Source organism: Impatiens glandulifera, chromosome 9 (genome assembly GCF_907164915.1).
Source record: "Impatiens glandulifera chromosome 9, dImpGla2.1, whole genome shotgun sequence".
Classification (NCBI taxonomy): Eukaryota; Viridiplantae; Streptophyta; class Magnoliopsida; order Ericales; family Balsaminaceae; genus Impatiens; species Impatiens glandulifera.
Genome location: NC_061870.1, coordinates 33,109,235 through 33,127,693, shown reverse-complemented (window position 1 = coordinate 33,127,693; position 18,459 = coordinate 33,109,235). Strand labels below are relative to the sequence as shown.

General features: G+C 32.8%; 3 protein-coding genes across 3 annotated transcripts; 2 read left to right on the top strand and 1 right to left on the bottom strand.

Annotated features, from left to right (window-relative positions):
* Positions 1 to 1,292: 1,292 nt before the first annotated feature.
* Positions 1,293 to 3,843, top strand: LOC124915326 (factor of DNA methylation 4-like). The gene is made up of 7 exons (XM_047456019.1): positions 1,293 to 1,423; positions 1,515 to 2,370; positions 2,458 to 2,639; positions 2,733 to 2,801; positions 2,891 to 3,178; positions 3,262 to 3,462; positions 3,553 to 3,843. Exons 2-7 carry the CDS (start codon positions 1,524 to 1,526, stop codon positions 3,790 to 3,792), a joined length of 1,827 nt encoding a protein of 608 aa, XP_047311975.1. The 5' UTR covers positions 1,293 to 1,423; positions 1,515 to 1,523; the 3' UTR covers positions 3,793 to 3,843.
* A 1,900-nt stretch (positions 3,844 to 5,743) lies between these two features.
* LOC124916295 (protein INVOLVED IN DE NOVO 2-like) lies at positions 5,744 to 8,686 on the top strand. Its single transcript, XM_047457020.1, has 7 exons — positions 5,744 to 5,885; positions 6,029 to 7,184; positions 7,270 to 7,451; positions 7,545 to 7,613; positions 7,669 to 7,995; positions 8,076 to 8,243; positions 8,326 to 8,686. Exons 2-7 carry the CDS (start codon positions 6,038 to 6,040, stop codon positions 8,560 to 8,562), a joined length of 2,130 nt encoding a protein of 709 aa, XP_047312976.1. The 5' UTR covers positions 5,744 to 5,885; positions 6,029 to 6,037; the 3' UTR covers positions 8,563 to 8,686.
* A 224-nt stretch (positions 8,687 to 8,910) lies between these two features.
* LOC124914269 (expansin-A4) lies at positions 8,911 to 10,549 on the bottom strand. The gene is made up of 3 exons (XM_047454777.1): positions 10,310 to 10,549; positions 9,905 to 10,223; positions 8,911 to 9,709 (listed from the first exon to the last, which is right to left on the bottom strand). The coding sequence occupies exons 1-3, from the start codon at positions 10,461 to 10,463 to the stop codon at positions 9,400 to 9,402; spliced, it is 783 nt and encodes a 260-aa protein (XP_047310733.1). The 5' UTR covers positions 10,464 to 10,549; the 3' UTR covers positions 8,911 to 9,399.
* Positions 10,550 to 18,459: the final 7,910 nt, after the last annotated feature.

Sequence of the window (18,459 nt, the reverse complement as noted above, 5' to 3'; positions counted from 1 at the left end):
TTAGGGGTTCAAAATTATCGATATTATCGGTATATTGAAAATGCCGTACCATAAAATATCGAAAATATTAATTTTTTTGATATAACGAAAAAAAATTAAAGTATGGTAACGATACATAAATAATAAATAATTGGTAAAAGTTAATTTTTAAATTTTTGGTAGGTAAGTATATATCGAAATAATATTTATAAATTAAATATATATAATATTATACTAAAAAATAAATAATAAATAATTAAATTATGAATAATTATACTTTAATTTCCATTTCAAAAATTACATTGGTAATTACGAAATTTTTAACAGGATTAAATGGTTATTAATGAATCAACCCATTTTAATAAATTTATTTTATTCTCCAAATATATTTGAATCTCAATTTTTAAGGTATTTACTTTGTTTATCTAAACTTAATAAATTTTTTCCAAATAGATTTGATACTATTCAATTATATAAACTAAATTTTAGTTTTGTTTAACGTTTTATGTTTAGTAAATATATTTTTTTATATCAACGGTATAATATTAATACCGTACCAAAATTAAATTATATCAAAATTAATGTACAAAAAAAGTAATGATTTTTCTATATTAAAATTTTTGGTAAGATACAAAATATTGATAAAAAATTATGGTATACTCACCCTACTTAAAATATCAAAATAAATTTTACTTTTATTAAATTTAAATTTAAAAAGATATTCTGATACCTTTTCTTACACAAATTTTAAATAATTCATTTGTCTTTTTTTAAAATAAAATAAAAAGAAAAGCCTAAAAGACTCATAGACGAAACTAGTCCTTAGTGATGCCGAACATTGTATTAAAATGAGAAAAAAAATACTATAACACACTTTTTTTTTAAACTGCTCAAATTTGGAATAGATTAATTTAGAATGTAAATTTTTTTAATAATCCTAATTTGAATGTTCATGATTGCTTTCAAATGAACCTATCAATAAACAGTTCAAGGGAGATGTTTTGAAAAATCAGACAAAAGAAAAAAGAAAGACACAGACAAGGAGGTAATTCATTTTTTTTAAAAGAGAAGAAGCAAATTAGAATAGTCACATTATAGAAAAACATTTAAACCCAGCAAAACTTAATAATAATAAACTTCCAATATATTGTTAATAACTTAACCACTTTTAAAAAATAACAATTATTTCAAAAAGATTTGACCAATAACAAATTAATATGGGAATGAATAAAGTGAATTATTTAATAAGATTCCATAAAAGAAAACATGTTCGAATATATATGGCCGGAGCGAAATTTGAGTAGTTCGTACATACAGAGTAGAAATTCCGAGCCAGCCAGCCAGCCATAGAAAGTCGATTCGTTTTCAGAATTCCTTCATGCTTTCAAGAAGCCCTAGCTAGTGTCTTCACTGACCCAAACCAGTCGCCGTCACCTTTTTCCAGGTAATCATTCTTCTCCTTCATTCATCATCATACGGACAGGTTTTAGCTATCATCTAGTGTTGGGAATTGATCTTTATTTTCTAATGACTAGGTCCCGAATATGTCTAGCAAGATCGATAATAGGAATGATTATGGATGTGGTTCAGAGTTGGAAGATTGCAAGTTAAATTGTTACGAGGATCTGAATGCTGAATATATCCAGAGGGATATAAGCTCTTCTCACCGTTCTGTATTTCATGAAGACGTTGAGAGTGGATCACCAATATTATCAACTGCAGACGCTGATAAACCTGCTGAAAGCTCTTCTACACCCATGCAGATTTGTGATGAAGCAGAAAAAGATGTTCCTATTACTCAACCAAACAAAACATCAGAACTCGAATCTAATGAAGAGTTGTTTGTTCATCCTTGGGTGGCCGTGGTGGCCAACATCTTTGTTGATCATAACAGTTGTAGGTATGAACGTTCCACGACTTTGAGAGATGGTTGGTTGAAAAGGGGATTTAAGCCTGTGAGGGTTCGGATTTTGTGGAACTACCTTGGTCAATCTGGATATGCAGTTGTAGAGTTCAACAAAGATTGGAATGGTTTCGGAGATGCCATGAAGTTTGAGTCTGCATTTGAAGCAGAGAACCATGGGAGGCAAGATTGGCATAAACTCGGGTCTAAAGGAGATGGTTTGTATGCTTGGATAGCAAGGGAGGATGACTATAATTCTAGAGGAGTTGTTGGGGACTTTTTGCGTAAGAATGGGGATCTAAAATCTGTATTGGACATTCAAAGAGAAATTGAAAGGAAAGATAAGACTCTTATGTCTAGTTTAACCAATAACCTAGAGGTTAAAAAGTTAGAGTATGAAGAGACGAGGAAAAAAATAAGCACAGTTGAAACGTCGATGGACAATGTTATAAAGGAAAATGAAGAGATGGTTCATTCATATAACCAAAGTATGGAACACATTTAAATCATTTTCTAAAAAATTGATTCTATGCTTAACTGTCTTTTTCCATATTATTCAATTTTTGTTCATATAGAGATCAAGATGATGCGGGAGGAAGCATATAATCACTTGCGTGGTGTTTGGGATTCTCATGAAAGGAGTATGTCAGAATTAGAGTGTCAAAGGGAAAGGCTTAAGCAAAGGGAAGAAGAGCTGAAAGAGCTTGAAACTGTTACTGAAAATGAACAAAGGAGATTTGACCATGAGAAGAAAATGGTCTCATTTGATTTTTGTCTCAATAATCATTATCATATTGTTTGATTTATGGAGGTTTTGTCATCATTCATATGGTGCTTTATATGATTGCAGAATGAAATGGCAATTTTGGAACAGAAGAAAGTGGATGAGAAAATGATGAACCTGTTGGAAGAGCAAAAGGTTTCATGCTTAATTAATATTGTTGTTGTTATAATTTAGTTGATGAAATTGAACAAAATTGTGTATTGATGTCTGAGAAATTGTTGCAGAAAGAGAAGGAGAAACTTCATGCAAAAACATTAGATTTGGAAAAGAAAATCGATGCGAAGCAGGCATTGGAACTGGAGATTGAGCGGTTAAGAGGAGCTGTAGGGGTGATGAAACATATGAACGATTCTGGTGATGTGGAAGCGAAGAAGAAGATGGATGAAGTTGAGGAAGAACTAAAGGAAAAATTAGATGACCTTGAACAAGCTGAAGCACTAAATCAGGCACTTATTGTTAAGGAACGTATCAGCAAAGAGGAGTTAGATGATGCTCGTAAGGAGCTTATTAATGTAAGTGCTTAAAGCTTAAGTAATAATGAATAGTTCAGAAAGGTGACTTGCTGTTGCATGCTTTGTATTATTATTATTAACAGGGATTGATGGACAATCACGGTCGATCTATTATATGTGTGAAGAAACTGGGTGAACTTGATGTAAAACCGTTCCTCAAAGCAGCAAAGAAGAAATTTTCTAAAGAAGAAGCTCCAGAAAAGGGAGTGGAGTTGTGCTCTTTGTGGGAGGATTACATTAGAGACCCAAGTTGGTGTCCTTTTAAGGTTGATCCTGTGAAGGAGGTATGTTTTACTTTTTTTTGCACCATCTTTGAATTAATTTTCTTTATTGCTGCAATGAGTTGGGCTGAAATTGGTTGGGGAACTACTCAGGAGGAGGAGGATGTAATTGATGAGAATGACGAGAAACTTAAAAATCTGAAGAAAGTGTATGGGAAGGAAGTGTATGAAGCTGTGACAAGAACCTTGACTGAAATGAGTAAATACGGTCCTCATGATCGGCGTCCTGTGCAAGAACTGTGGAATTCCAAAGAAAACCGGAAAGCAACACTGAAGGAGGGGGCAATACATATAGTCAAACAGTGGAAACTACAAAAGACTAAGAGGAAATAGATAGATAGATAGATAGATAGCCCAAACTTAGTTCTATCAATGCCATGCCTTCTTCTTCTTAAGGTTTTACATATAACTCCGAATAGAATTGAATAGAATTCTTTGTTTGTTTGTTATTACTTTCTTAACATCACAATTACTTTATATTCTTGTCCATATTAATTAGATGATTATAATTGGTAGTAGTTAAATGTGAAAAAGAAAGAATAGATCAGAAAATGATATTAATTAATGATATTCTTCACTTTGAATTCACCCTTCCTTTTCCATTTTCACCTAACATTCTCTCTTTGTCTCATAGGATCATATGATATCTCTGCACCTGTTCCTTTATATCATAGTTTTTATTCAAGTAAATGGTAATAGTCAAACCAGATTGAGGTTTAATAATAATAACCCATTGTTTTCATTGAGAATTAGATTGTTTCATGAGATTCGAATCCTATAGATTTAAAAGAATTAGTATGGCACAACTGGGTGTGATTAGTAAACTAAAAGTTTGATTAAAATAAAAGACAGGGCCTGCCTAATTGGGACATATATTGATATGCTACTCCAGAATATCTTGCCACTGGTAAATACTTTTACAGAATATATTCTTCAAATATTTTGAATTCTTATTTGGCCCAGGTTCAATGCAAATAGTGTGTGCAGTTTTGGGGCGGGTACTTCTGGAAATGGTGTCAGGGTCAAGGTCTATTACCTTTGTTGGTGGAATGGGCTAATAAGCAGCCTTGGTTTGGTCCTAGACAACCGTCTTGAAGGGCAGTACATCATGTATGCAGCCAGCCTGACACTGAGATGCCTTTCGGTGGAGCCCAACCATGATCAAGGAATTAGAGAAACTTCTTAAGGATCTGAACAATGCCTCTAATCCCAACCCTAACTGTCATCAACCATCTGCCTCTTATAGTAAATAATAATAATAATAACAAATATAGAGTACCTTATTTATATCAATTTTTTAGGTAATCAATTCATTTTTATGAAAGTATTCCTTATCCGAAGTATATGTTTCTACAATCCAAGTAGGCATAATTTCATTTTTTTAGATTTATTTATAATTAGTATTTAATATTTCTAGGTGGATAATGACTCAATATTTTTTTTATCTAAATTAGGTAAGTGTATTATCCTATAATATAGAAGGAGAGAAATAATAGCGAGAGTATTTAGAAGATATAATCAAAAAGAGAATTGAAAAATTTTTCTAATATATATATATATATATATATATATATATATATATATAATAATTTATCTATCTTCTCTACTTTCTCATATTTTTCTTCTCCCAGTCTCATTTTTTCTATCTCTTGTAATATTAGTAATAATAATAAATAAATATATGAGATTTCGTGTTGAATGTTTTTAATGATATAATATTTAGACCATTTTTTATTAAGAACTTTTTAAAATATCATGATTAATAAAGTTTGCAATATTACTAAATGTCTTTCTCTTTGAGTGTGAGGTTAAAATATTAACAATTTCTTTCTAATGTTATGTCTACGTCTTAAGATAATACTAATCACTTGTCGACTTTGCTCGATAAATAATAAAAAAAAATTAGTTGGGCTTCAGCCCAGTACAACCCTACGTAGATTCGTCTCGCAAGTTTAATCTTTCTAGGTTAGGGTTTCGAAGTTCAATTTTCTTTTTTGTGTTACACGATTGATTTTTTTAGATAAAAACTAAATTAGGAGTATGTGTTTATGGAATGAATTTTCATTGTTAAAAATATTAAAAAAATGTTTTCAATTAATTTTAATCATATATATTTTTTGTTAATCTATATAGAGTGGATTTGAATAATATAATTAAAATAATGATGTTGTATTACTTAAAAGAATAAAACAAAGAAACTCGAATATGGCTGGCTAGAACAAAATGTCAGTGGTCCGTATAGAGTGGTGAAATTCCGCCTCCTTTGATTACTGATGAAGTCTTGCCTTTTTCCCATTCTCTTGACTAACTAACTTGATTCCTTTTTCATCTCTCACTCATCATTCCAGAATTCCTTTCTCAAGAAACCCTAGCGGTTATCATCTCTTCTTCACTGATCCAAACCAGTGGCCGCCACCTTTCTCCAGGTAAGTTTTCCGATCATCGTTCTTCTATCATCGTCATCGTCATTTCTTCGCGGATGTGTACGACAGGTTTGAGCTATCATCTAGTGATGAGAATGATCACTACTAGTTTTAAAATGCTTGATCGTTTCTTTTCTAATGTTTAGGTTCCGAACATGTCTAGCAAGCTTGATAAAAGAAACGATTATGCTGACTCGGAGTTGGAAGATTACAAGTTAAGATGCTACGACGATCTGAGAGATAGGAAAACCAGAGTCCGAATATCACGCAAATTGTTTGAATGCCCTTACTGTTATGACAGGAGAGGTAAGGATTATGATTATAAGGCTATAAGAAATCATGCTTCTCGCATAGGTTATGACATCAAGGGTGAAAGATGGAAGGATAGAGCTAGACATTTAGCCTTGTTGATGTATCTGGAGAAGGATGTAGATGTAATCAATAGCTTATCATCCGACAGGAGACATGAAAATTATGATGATAATAGGAGTAGGAGATCTTATCGTTCCCCAACCAGGGATAGGTCCAAATACAAAAGTGGCGCATCGCCACCAAAGTACAGACCATCTCACGTTGTTGAGACTGAAGCACCATTATCAACTGCAGACGCTGCTGTTAAACCTGCTGAAAGACCTTCTGGAGCAATGCAGATTTGTGATGAAGTAAAAACAACGAATGTTCCTATTTCTCGACCAAACAAATCAGTCAGTTCCATTAACAAAACATCTGAACAGAAATCTAATGAAGAATTGTTTGTCCATCCTTGGGTGGCAGTGGTGTCCAACATCTTTGTTGATCAAAACAGTTGTAGGTATGAACGTTCTACGACTATGAGAGATGGTTGGTTGAAAAAGGGACTTAAGCCTGTCAGGGTTAGACTTTTGTGGAACTACCGTGGTCATTCGGGATTTGCAGTTGTAGAGTTCAACAAAGATTGGACTGGTTTCGGAGATGCCATGAAGTTTGAGTCCACATTTGCAGCTGAAAACCATGGGAAGCGAGATTGGCAAAAACTCGGGGCTAAAGGAGAGAGTTTGTATGCTTGGATAGCACGGGAGGATGACTATAATGCCAGAGGTGTCGTTGGGGACTATTTGCGTAAGAATGGGGATCTAAAAACTGTATTGGACATTCAAACAGAGATTGAAAGGAAAGATAAGACTCTTATGTCTAGTTTAACCAATAACCTGGAGGTTAAAAATTTAGAGTATGAAGAGAGGAAGAAAAAAATAAGCACAATTGAAGTTTCCATTGGCAATGTTATGAAGAAGACTGAAGAGATGGTTCATTTACATAACCAAAGTATGGAACTGATTTAAATAATTTTCAAAACTTTTGATTATATGCTTTACTGTCATTTTCCTTATTATTCAATTTTTTCATATAGAGATTACGACGATGCGGGATGAAGCATATAATTACTTGCGTAATGTTTGGGATTCTCATGAAAGGAGTATGTCAGAATTAGAGTGTCAAAGGGAAAAGCTTAAGCAGCGAGAAGAAGAGCTGAAAGAGCTTGAAACTGTTACTGAAAATGAACAAAGGAGATTTGACCATGAGAAGAAAATGGTCTCATTTGATTTTTGTCTCAATAATCATTATCATGTTGTTTGATTTATGGAGGTTTTGTCATTATTCATATGGTGCTTTATATGATTGCAGAATGAAATGGCAATTTTAGAACAGAAGAAAGTGGATGAGAAAATGATGAACCTGTTGGAAGAGCAAAAGGTTTGATGCTTAATTAATATTGTTGTTGTGGTTATAATTTAGGTGATGAAATTGAACAAAACTGTGTATTGATGAGTCTGAGAAATTGTTGCAGAAAGAGAAGGAGAAACTTCATGCGAAAGCTATGGATCTGGAAAAGAAAATCGATGCGAAGCAGGCATTAGAACTGGAGATTGAGCGGTTAAGAGGAGCTGTAGGGGTGATGAAACATATGAACGAGGCTGGAGATGTGGATGCGAAGAAGAAGATGGATGAAGTTGAGGAAGAACTAAAGGAAAAGTTAGATGACCTTGAAGAAGCTGAAGCACTAAATCAGGCACTTATTGTTAAGGAACGTATCAGCAAAGAGGAGTTAGATGATGCTCGTAAGGAGCTTATTACTGTAAGTGATTACAGCTTAAGTAATTAAGGTGACTTGCTGCTGCTGCTGCATGCTTTAAACATGATTATTATTATTGACAGGGTTTGAAGGACCATCATCGTTCTATTATATGCGTGAAGAGACTGGGTGAACTTGATTTAAAGCCGTTCCTTAAAGCAGCAAAGGGGAAATTTTCTAAAGCAGATGCAGTGGAATTGTGCTCTCTTTGGGAGGATTATATTAGAGACCCAACTTGGTGTCCTTTTAAGGTTAGTCCTGTTGAAAAACATGTGTCTTACGTTTTCTTCTTTTCTCACCATCTTTGAATTAATTGTTGGTTGGGGAATTCAGGAGGAGTATGTAATCGATGAAAATGATGAGAAACTTGTAAATTTGAAGGATGAATATGGGGAAGAAGTGTATGAAGCTGTGACAAGAGCCTTAACTGAAATGAGTATGTACAATCCTTATGATCGTCATCCTGTGCCAGAACTATGGAATTCCAGAGATAACCGCAAAGCAACACTGATGGAAGGTGCAGATTATATAATCAAACAATGGAAACTACAAAAGACTAAGAGGAGATAGATAGATTGCCCAAACACAGTTCTATCATGCCTTTTTCATATCATATAACTCCGAGTTTTATTCTAATTGTTTGTCATGACTTTCTTAACATAAGACTTTTCTTTTTATCTTTGGTTGATGATCATGGGTTGTTTAGTGTCAATTTATTGAAGTTAAATGTAAAACTGAAAAAACAATTACATGATTGAATTCAACATTCTCTCGTATGGAATCCTATGATCTTTAGAGAATCATCCTGTTTGTTCTCTCTTTTTTCATAGGATCCTGTAAATGGTAATAATAACAGTGAGGAACAATATTATACAATGACAGCTTTTGAAGTACAAAAGATAATAAAGTGAAGCAAAGTAGGGAACATACATACAAACCTTTTTCATTATCATTATATATATATATATAATATATATAAAAAAAAAACATTACATTAATTAATAATTAATTAGCATTATGCCTCATCCTCGTCCCCTTTCACGATGCTGTGGGCTACAATTATGCTTTCCGCAGCCGCTTCAGCCCACACTCTTTCTCTCTCACACACACACACATTTAAAACACAAAGTCAAATCTTCCCCCTCCCCTGTTCCCACTGTATCCTCCCAATCAAAACTGGACGACAAAAGAAAATTATTTCCTTCTTCCCCCTGCCCTGTTCCCACATACACAAATCATAAAACCCTAGACATTGGTAATAATAATAAAAAAAAAAGAAAGAAAAAAAAGACTGTCTTTGAAATTGGGATCCAAATGGGTAATATAAAAATGATTTCACATCAAAAAGGGGTGGGAAATCAAGAATTTCCCTTCTCCCCTTTTCCTCCCCAAAGAAAGAAAATTGGTCTAGACCCTGAAGTTCTTGCCGGTGAAGGTCTGACCGAACTGCCAGTTAGAAGGAACGATGTTCCAAGAAGTGGATGTCCGACGGTCGCTTCCGGTTACCCGGAAAGAGAGTGCTTGTCCGACCAGAACGGCGTTTGATTGCCAGTTTTGTCCCCAATTCCGACTCATGCTTATCCAACCAGTTTTAGAACCTTTCACACTAGTCCTCACTATATCCCCTGCACCCGCAACGTTGCTGATCAAAACCAGGTTAAAGTAACGGAAGCCGTTGATCGTGAACCTTATTCCTCCCTGCTTTCTGCACGGCACACTGTAACAAAAACGCGCATAAAAGTTGTTTAGGGTCAATTTCGTCATTTCAACATATTAAAAAATAAAACTAATTTCTGACCACTAAAAAACAGTAATAATGTTCAGGACATGTCTTGTCAGATAACATGACGTGTCAGATTTTGAATGGTCATAAATAAAGTTAAGCAAATCAAGAAAAAGGCAGAAGATTTACCGGCGATAAGAGACGGGAACAATGCCGGCACGGTACTCGGCGATCTTCAAGAACATTGGCATGGCGAGATCGAAATGGGGGCGAGGAGGATTACACCACCCACCGTTATCGCTAGCCTGGGCGAAGTTAGGCGGGCAGAAGTTCGTCGCCGTTATCAAGATCGATGGGCTACCGGAATGACACCACTGTGGGTCGTTAGCACATTTGAGCTCAAAACAGGCGCCGCAACTCAACCCATTGTTGAACAGAGCTGTACTCAGCGCCGCCGTGTTCACGCCGTAGCCCTGACTGTATAGATTGCCGTAACCACAAGCTCCACCTGCGGAAATCCTTTACATTATAAGAAACTAGAGACGATAGTTGAAAAATATGTTATAAGAAGTATATAAGAAAATGGGGACATACCCATTGTTCCAGAAGCATCACTACCGCCGTAGAAAGTGGCGTGAGCGGTTTGCCATGCGCCGCCGGTGTAGACGCCTGGGAGCTTTGCCTCGACCATTGTTATGATGAGAAGAAGAACGAATTTACAAATGCAGATCACATTTGTTACAGACATTTTCTCTTTCTAACAAGACTGTATTCCGGCCGGCCGGCGAGTGTTTATATGTGTGTGTGAGAGAGATTGAATTGAGGTGGTGTGAGAAGGGAAAGGTGGATGGAATGTAGTACTTATGGGAGGACAGTTCCTCACAGTTCCTCACAGTTCTCAGTGGCAAATCATGTAATTTGGGGATGAAGCATGTCGTAAAAGTGAAAACAAATGTTGAGAGAGAAACTCTCTCTCTAATAAGTCTCTCCCGCCAGCTTCTCAGTCAAAATTTCATCTTTTACTATTGTACCCCACTAACCAGACGACAGAGACTGAGAAAAAAAAAAGAAAAAAAAAAAGAGCAAGACTGGGACCCACATGATGGCCCGTAATTAACGGCCGGAGTAGAGAGACATTAAACTGTAACCAACAAGGCGTGGCGTGGTGTGGCGTGGCCCATTAGGCCCACTTTATTTTTATTAGTTAATTAATTAGTTAATATAAATAAAATTTAAATTAAGTACAAAATTAAAAGAATTAATGTTTTTATAAATACTAGTGATTATAATTAATGAAATATATGTATCGAGCCGCACGCCCACGGGTTTCCCATTGTATGCTTCCCCGAAACAATGGCCCCACTCCACTCTCTACCAAACACCTGTCATCCACCTCCTTATCTCTTTATAAACCCGACCCGAATGAAAAACAACACCCGTCCGATCACTACCCTACTTTTTAATTCATATATTATTATTATTTTTAATATTAAATTATTCTATTCTTATCTATATATGTTTTTTTTTGGTCTCTGGCTGACCCCAAACAAACAAGAAGACATTATAGCTCAAACTTAATTTTGCAGCAATTAATAATATCAAACTTTATTTTCTACAATAAACAAACAAACAAACTAACTAAATGAATGAATTCTTAGGTTATTGCAGAGATTGAACTTTAACTATTATATATGGTAAGAATATTATTGGATGAACTTTAACAGAGGTATATGCATATATAAATATATAGAATCATGGGTCTGTCTGTCTAATACTAATATTTGTTATATTCGTTTGAATTAAGGAACAGAAAAGTAACATGGTGGGTGAGATTTGCTCAATCATTGTGAATGATTTTCTCAACTTCTCACTTTATTATGATAGATATTGGTTGATTTGATTAATTAAGAAAAATAGTTATTATTTTATATATATAGTTCGGAGAAGACTGTAAGGTGTAATGGAGGATGCCGGAGATCGGAGGTTGCGAGCGGAAGCTCCACCTTGTCTCTGGTTTGGGATAATAATAATAATAATAATAATAATAATAATAATAGTTATGTTAGGGTTTCAATCATTTTCCCTTCAATTTATTTATTTGGTGTTTGGTGAAATGATCTTTCATTAATCAATCAATCAGTGTAACTTCTTTGTCAGTTTGTAATTTGTTACCATTTCATTGGAATTTTATAATAAACTATTTAAATATATCGAATTTGGATGAAATGGAATGGAATAATGGGATCATATCGAGGGACAATCTAGCCAACCATATTATATTATATATAAAATCTATTCAAAATGACCTTACAAACTAGGAATTCATGTATAATATTCTCAACTACAGCCAATCCTACATCATTTTTTATTTTTTTAAAATATTATATATAAAATTCCATTAAAAAAAAAATTAAAACTAAAACTAAAACTAATACCCCTGGGGACTGCGGAGTTGGGTTTATTTGAATAAATTTAAAATTATTTTTTAAAAAGTAATTTTAAGTTTTTTTTAAAATGAATTAAAACGTATTAATTTATAATTATAAAAACAAATAATCGATTATTTTTATATTGACAAGGTGTCAACAAGATAAGTTTAAAAGTGTGTAATTAAACTGAACATTTTTTTTTTCTCAATTCAAGAAGCTCTAATACAACTTATGATTTTTTATGCATGATTTTTGAAATTTAAGTAACCCTAGTGTTTAACTAAACTAAACCTATATATTGGGAATATTGTCTAGAGATAAAACTTTAATTCTTGTATGCTAATATATTTTTACTTGCATTTTAATTATATATATTTTTTTGGATTGTCTAAATTTATTCTTTCTTTAACGGTGCCTACTTATTTAGTTGATAGCTGCTATAATAATATATATTTTAGTTTACCTACTTAAAGAAAATGTGGTTTGACCTAATAATATTGGAATATATATTTTTATTTTTAATTTTTTCTGCTTGTATGCCTTCTATTTGGAGACTTGTTGTTTTGTTTTCTCTCTTTGGCTCCATTTCTGATTCTCTTTTATATATAATACTGGTCTAAAAATTACAATGATTGTTTTTTTTTAAACACAAAAATAAAAATAATTATAATTTGCCATTCGAAACACATCCTTGAAGAAAAAGGAATTAAGGTTGATAACTCACGTTAGCAGTAAATTGACTTCTAAGGAATAAAATCATTATTAATATTGGTCATTTCTAATAATATTAATTATTATTATTATTATCATCCGCATCATGTGCCGTTAACTGTGGGTCAACTGTGTTTGACCCAATATTTATATATTTTTCAGTCCTACAAGAATTGATTGAAATTACTTAATAAAAGATCAAAATATTTTTTCTTTTTCACTTATTTTAAAATATATTATTTGTTAATGTATAAAATTATGAGGAGTGATAGAGTGAGGGAATTTGGTGAGGGAATGACGTGGCATCATCTTGGAAAATGTAAAAGTGAGAGGAAAGAGAGAAAAGAGAGAAATTATTTGATTTTTTCATTATGCCACATTATTCCCTCACCAAATTCCCTCACCTAATCATTTCTCTAAAATTATTTAAGTTAATTTATCAAAATAAGTTTAAATATTATAAATTATAATATTAAATATTTTTAACCAATTAAGATAATACGATATTAAGAGTCTACTTACAAGACCAAAGTATCACAGATTAAATTCCAACTAAAAGAACATGTGGGGGTGTTATCTATATTTGATTAGTGATGAAATGTTAAATTTTATTAAATATATTATAATATTTAATTATTTATAAAACATGCATCCTCTTTTAACTTTAGAAAAAGAGAACAAAATCTCTTAAATAAATAGCTTGTTTGATAAATAGTTTTAATTTTTTTATTTATAAAAAAATAGTACATCTTATTTTAAAATAATGTTTAGTAATTTAATTATTTAATTTATTAATTAAAATATTAAAATTATTTTATTTTTATAAGTTTTAAATATAAAAGTTATTATAATAATTTAATAAATTAACAAATTCAAATAACTTAGAATTCATTAAGTTGAGGTGGGTCACGGTTAACTTTTTATATTAAATAAAAAAATCATAAAAAAACAACCAATATCAAACTAAGTTCAAAATTTCCTGTTAATAAAGTGGTCAAAACAGTAATGCACCGATTAATTTAATTTTTGTTAAGATATACAAATAGAAAAGAGGATAATAAAGTACGGTTTCCCATTGATCAGGATACATAAAGATTGAAGCCTTAATTACCGGAATTTCGTTTTAATGGGTCAATTCCAAGTTTCCAAATTTCAAATATAGGTATATATATATAACACTTGTTACACATATAACCATGCATTGACAAATTTACAATCCCTTTTCATATTATATTTTGACAAAAGTGAAAAAATAAAAATCAATAAGAAATGTATTTGGCAAAAAAAAAAAGTAATCTAAAATTGTTTTGTAGTGTTATAAAAGTTGATTAATATAATTATAATTACAATAATAATTGTGACAAAATATTATAAAATAAAATTGCTCAATATTTTAAAAAATAATAATATAAATAGATTTAAAGTACACAAAAACTCAAATTAAGAGTGTTTTAGTCAATATGTAAACTCTAGACCGAGTTGAAATTTCAGAATTCTACGTGACTTGGATTCTTTGTTCAGCCGACATGAGTTCTCCTTTTGATAAGAGCTATTCTGTTATGACATATTTGTCATCGATCTCTAAATTCCGTATGCAATCTTATACTATGTCTTTTGTTTCTTTCATTTCTTAGCTCGTTTTGATTTCTTATTAATGTCCAATATGTTTAATTTGTTGATTATCTTCGCTATCTTTCGTATCGCACTGAGTTCAAAATATTTATAAAGTGTTTCTCATTCATCTTTATCCTCCAAGATTTGTTTATTTATGTGTTGTATTTTGATAAAGATATTTTCATTTTGAGAATCAATTGTTTTGGGAAGCAATTTGTAGTGAACCCTAAGTTAGAAATGATTCATTGTTCTCCTTGCATTCCTTAGCTACCAATGTGCTCCTAAATTGTTTGTTCTTGTTGTCCATGAAATGTCTTATCTAATTGGTAGACTCTAGTAGTCTAAATTACAATATATGTTCTTTGATGCACATTTCCTTGGCCATGGTTATTGCAAGTTCTATTAACAATATTTCTTTGTAATGTGCTGAAAATTATTAAAGGAAATGCCCAATTTGTTAAGGTTAATTGAGTGGCCTTCACATATAACCTATCAATAACCCACAACAACCTAGCTATCTATATATAGAAAGAAGTCCTCCAAACAATGAGAATGATAGACCCTGGTTCAAACACTATATATGGAACACTCAATTCAAATCAGACTAATTTTCAAAAAAGAAAAAGAACACTTTGAAAGGGATACATGGGTGGGGGAGGCCTAGGGAGGTGAATTTTGACTTTCTTTTCTTCCTTTTTTGCTAAGGGCTGGTTTGGATTGGCATCCCCGGACAATCATTCACATGGTTGATTGGATCCAGTTAAGAAAGAGTGATGGAGAGGATGACATATTTATTACGTAGCCATAGCTATAGAAGCATGTGGGACAGTCAGTGGGTAAGGTAAGATCGAAACTTGTCAAAGTAAATTAAACACAAGGGAAACAGCTAGCACCTTGAAAAGAACAAATATCCTATAATGAATCCTTCTCCTAAGTCCTAGCTAATTTAAAGTGATTCACATGAATCAATACCTTAATTTAGCAAGAAGTCAGGCAGAAATAATGAAATTAATGTCATGGGTGAAACCTGTCAACTGACTATTCATGAAACAAACACTGTTAATGAGTAAGCAACTTTACTACATATAGAAAATGAAATTAGAGGAGGTCAAAAGTCACACTTATCAATAATCATCATCACTTATGTTTCACTTCCAAGCAATGCTTCTTTCAAATTTCATCATCATTTATATGGGGGGTGTTGTGTGTGGGGAGGACATTCTCTGGCCAAGAGAAGAGTCTTTTTGTTGGGTATAAGTTGTTATTGAAAAGTGTGTTAATTAGATTAAAAAAAAAGACATATTATTGATTGGGAATATTAGACTAACCAATAAAAAAAAATGAAGGGGAACTTGCCAAGGAATATGTCAAAAGATCAAACAGAGACTGGTTATGACATAACAAAAGTTTTCTGAAAAGTTCCAAATCCAAGCAAAATTCACTTGGGCACTAACAACTGAGCCCGCATTGTATGGGAATTCCAATGAAGGGGAAGAAGGAAGGACAAGACAATGTACCCATGCAAAGTTATACTAATCTTGGTTGACATATATTTGGAAGATCCAACAGCTTTATTCCCCATCAAACCTAAATTAAAGTCTATAAACATGTCTGTGACGACCATACTCAGATGATAGTGCCACAGGATGATGATGACGGTAATCATCAGATGGGACTGCAACAGCAGCACCATCACCACCACCACGGTATTCTTCCTCGTAAGATTGTCTAGGATGAGAAGGAGGATGAGGACGAGGGGATGATCTCTTGGTTCATTGACTGCAGAATATTGAAGATGATGATGATGATACATAGGAAGTACTACTTCCTGCCTGCTGTATGGCAAGTAGGATTCATGCCTAGCAATCTCCAAATCCAATCGCCTGCTATATCCGTGATCTTCAATCACTCTGTCCCGTCTATACATATCCAATTCTAGACTTGATTGAGCCAACAGTGGAGGAGGTGGATATCGGGCTACAGGCGGTGGTGGTGACACGTACACCTCTCTTCCAAAAACAGCAGAACGCCCATCATACCCATGTTTATGGTGGTTAAGACTTACTGTATGTCCTCATGGAGGAACCAATATTTCGAATTTGGTGGGCTTGAAAAAAATTTAAGATATATTTAAAATAATAACTAGAACATTTTGAAAAACACAAATATATAAAAATAAAGTTTTACCAATAATTAAATAAAAAAACAATTAATTATATTAAAATATTTTAAAAAATTGAGGGTACCCTACCGGAAAAAAAAAAAAAATTCTTTTGTTTTTTTCGGGGAGAACCGAGCCTCTACATAGATTCGCCCTGTGTCCTCGTCTCTCCTGATCTGGATACAGCTGTGACCTAATTCTTCGGTCTTGGTTTTGGTTTCCTCTTAGTCTGTTTCTTTTAAGTTTGATGTCTCTTGAAATTCTAAATAATACCATCAAATGAGAAGCTACAAAAAGAAAATGAAACATGGGTCACATTAACACTCAAACTCTGTATTAGAAGAATTGATGTCAAACTTTGGAGCTCGATTTTCTTTACGGAGCTGTAACTTCTTTTACCGCTCCCTTAATTTTCTTGGATTTATCTAGAATCTTGAAATTATGAATTGCAATCTTCTCCACCATCTTCGATAAGTTGATAACTCACTTGGCGTGGGCTCACCAAAGAAGATAGAAAGAGAGAAAGTTGACCCGGATAAGGCCTTAAGAACAAGACCCAATCATTAAATTCCGAATGAGTGATGGATATCTTCATAGATTTCTTCAAGGGTTAACGATCTTCAATCTCCTGGTGGATTCGTCCCTTGTCTCGTATTTCTTCAGGTGAAGTTCTCCACATCTCAAGCTTGGATTGTTTCTAAAAAAAAAAAAAACCGAATGTACAGTTGGGAGGATGATAGTTTTGTCAATTTAGGCATAATCAAAAGAAATTAAATGACTAGCTTGATGAGGTAATTAAAATAAAGCCTAAAATCGAATTTCCATGTTGGAATCATAATATTATATATATATATATATATATATATATATATATATATATATATATATATATATATATATATATATATATATATATATATATATATATATATATATATATATATATATATATATATATATATATATATATATATATATATACATATGCATTTTAAATTGACAAAAAGTAGTTTTAATAATTATTATCGAAGGTAATTTTTTTTAATGGGAGAAAGCAAGAGAATATTTACAAATAATATTTCCAATATTCTTTTGGGAAATTTGTCGAGATGACCCTGCAAAGGATTAAAATGAGTTAGTGACCCACACATAATTTTAAATTCGCTGGTGACCACTTCATATTTTTTTACGAAATTATCCCTGTCACGGGACGCAACCGGATGTCCGGTGAAAAGTCCACAATCGCGAGACGCAATCGACATTTTTTTTTTGAAAAAATTTACGACTCGCGAATGCTGGTTGCGTCTCGTGATTGTGGAATTTTCACAGGGCATTCGATTACGTCTCGCGATAGAGACAATTTCGTCAAAAAAATATGAAGTGGTCACCAGCGCATTTAAAATTATGCGCTGGTTACCCGCTCATTTACCCTAAGGGTCATTTCGTCAAATTTTCCCTATTCTTCTTGCTACCATCTATTGAATTTGTATAAATTATTTATTATTTGATAAAAATAAATATTTTTTTATTTATAATGTGAACCTTAAAAGAATTTTGATTCTCTTGTGATGCAGACCAACTCGGGAGCCAAAGAAAGATTGGATCATACAACTAGTATGGACAAACATTTTTGTCTCTTATTCGAGATCACGTGGGAAAACCAATTCGTGTCATTACACACAATTTTAGAAGTCACTCCTTTGCGACAACGAAGGTAATGTCCATCCCATATGCAATCTGCTCTGTCATCGATAACCAATGACAAAAAGTAATTTTTGAATTAGATATTAAATGGGTCGTATCACATATTCTCGACTCTTCAATTGGAT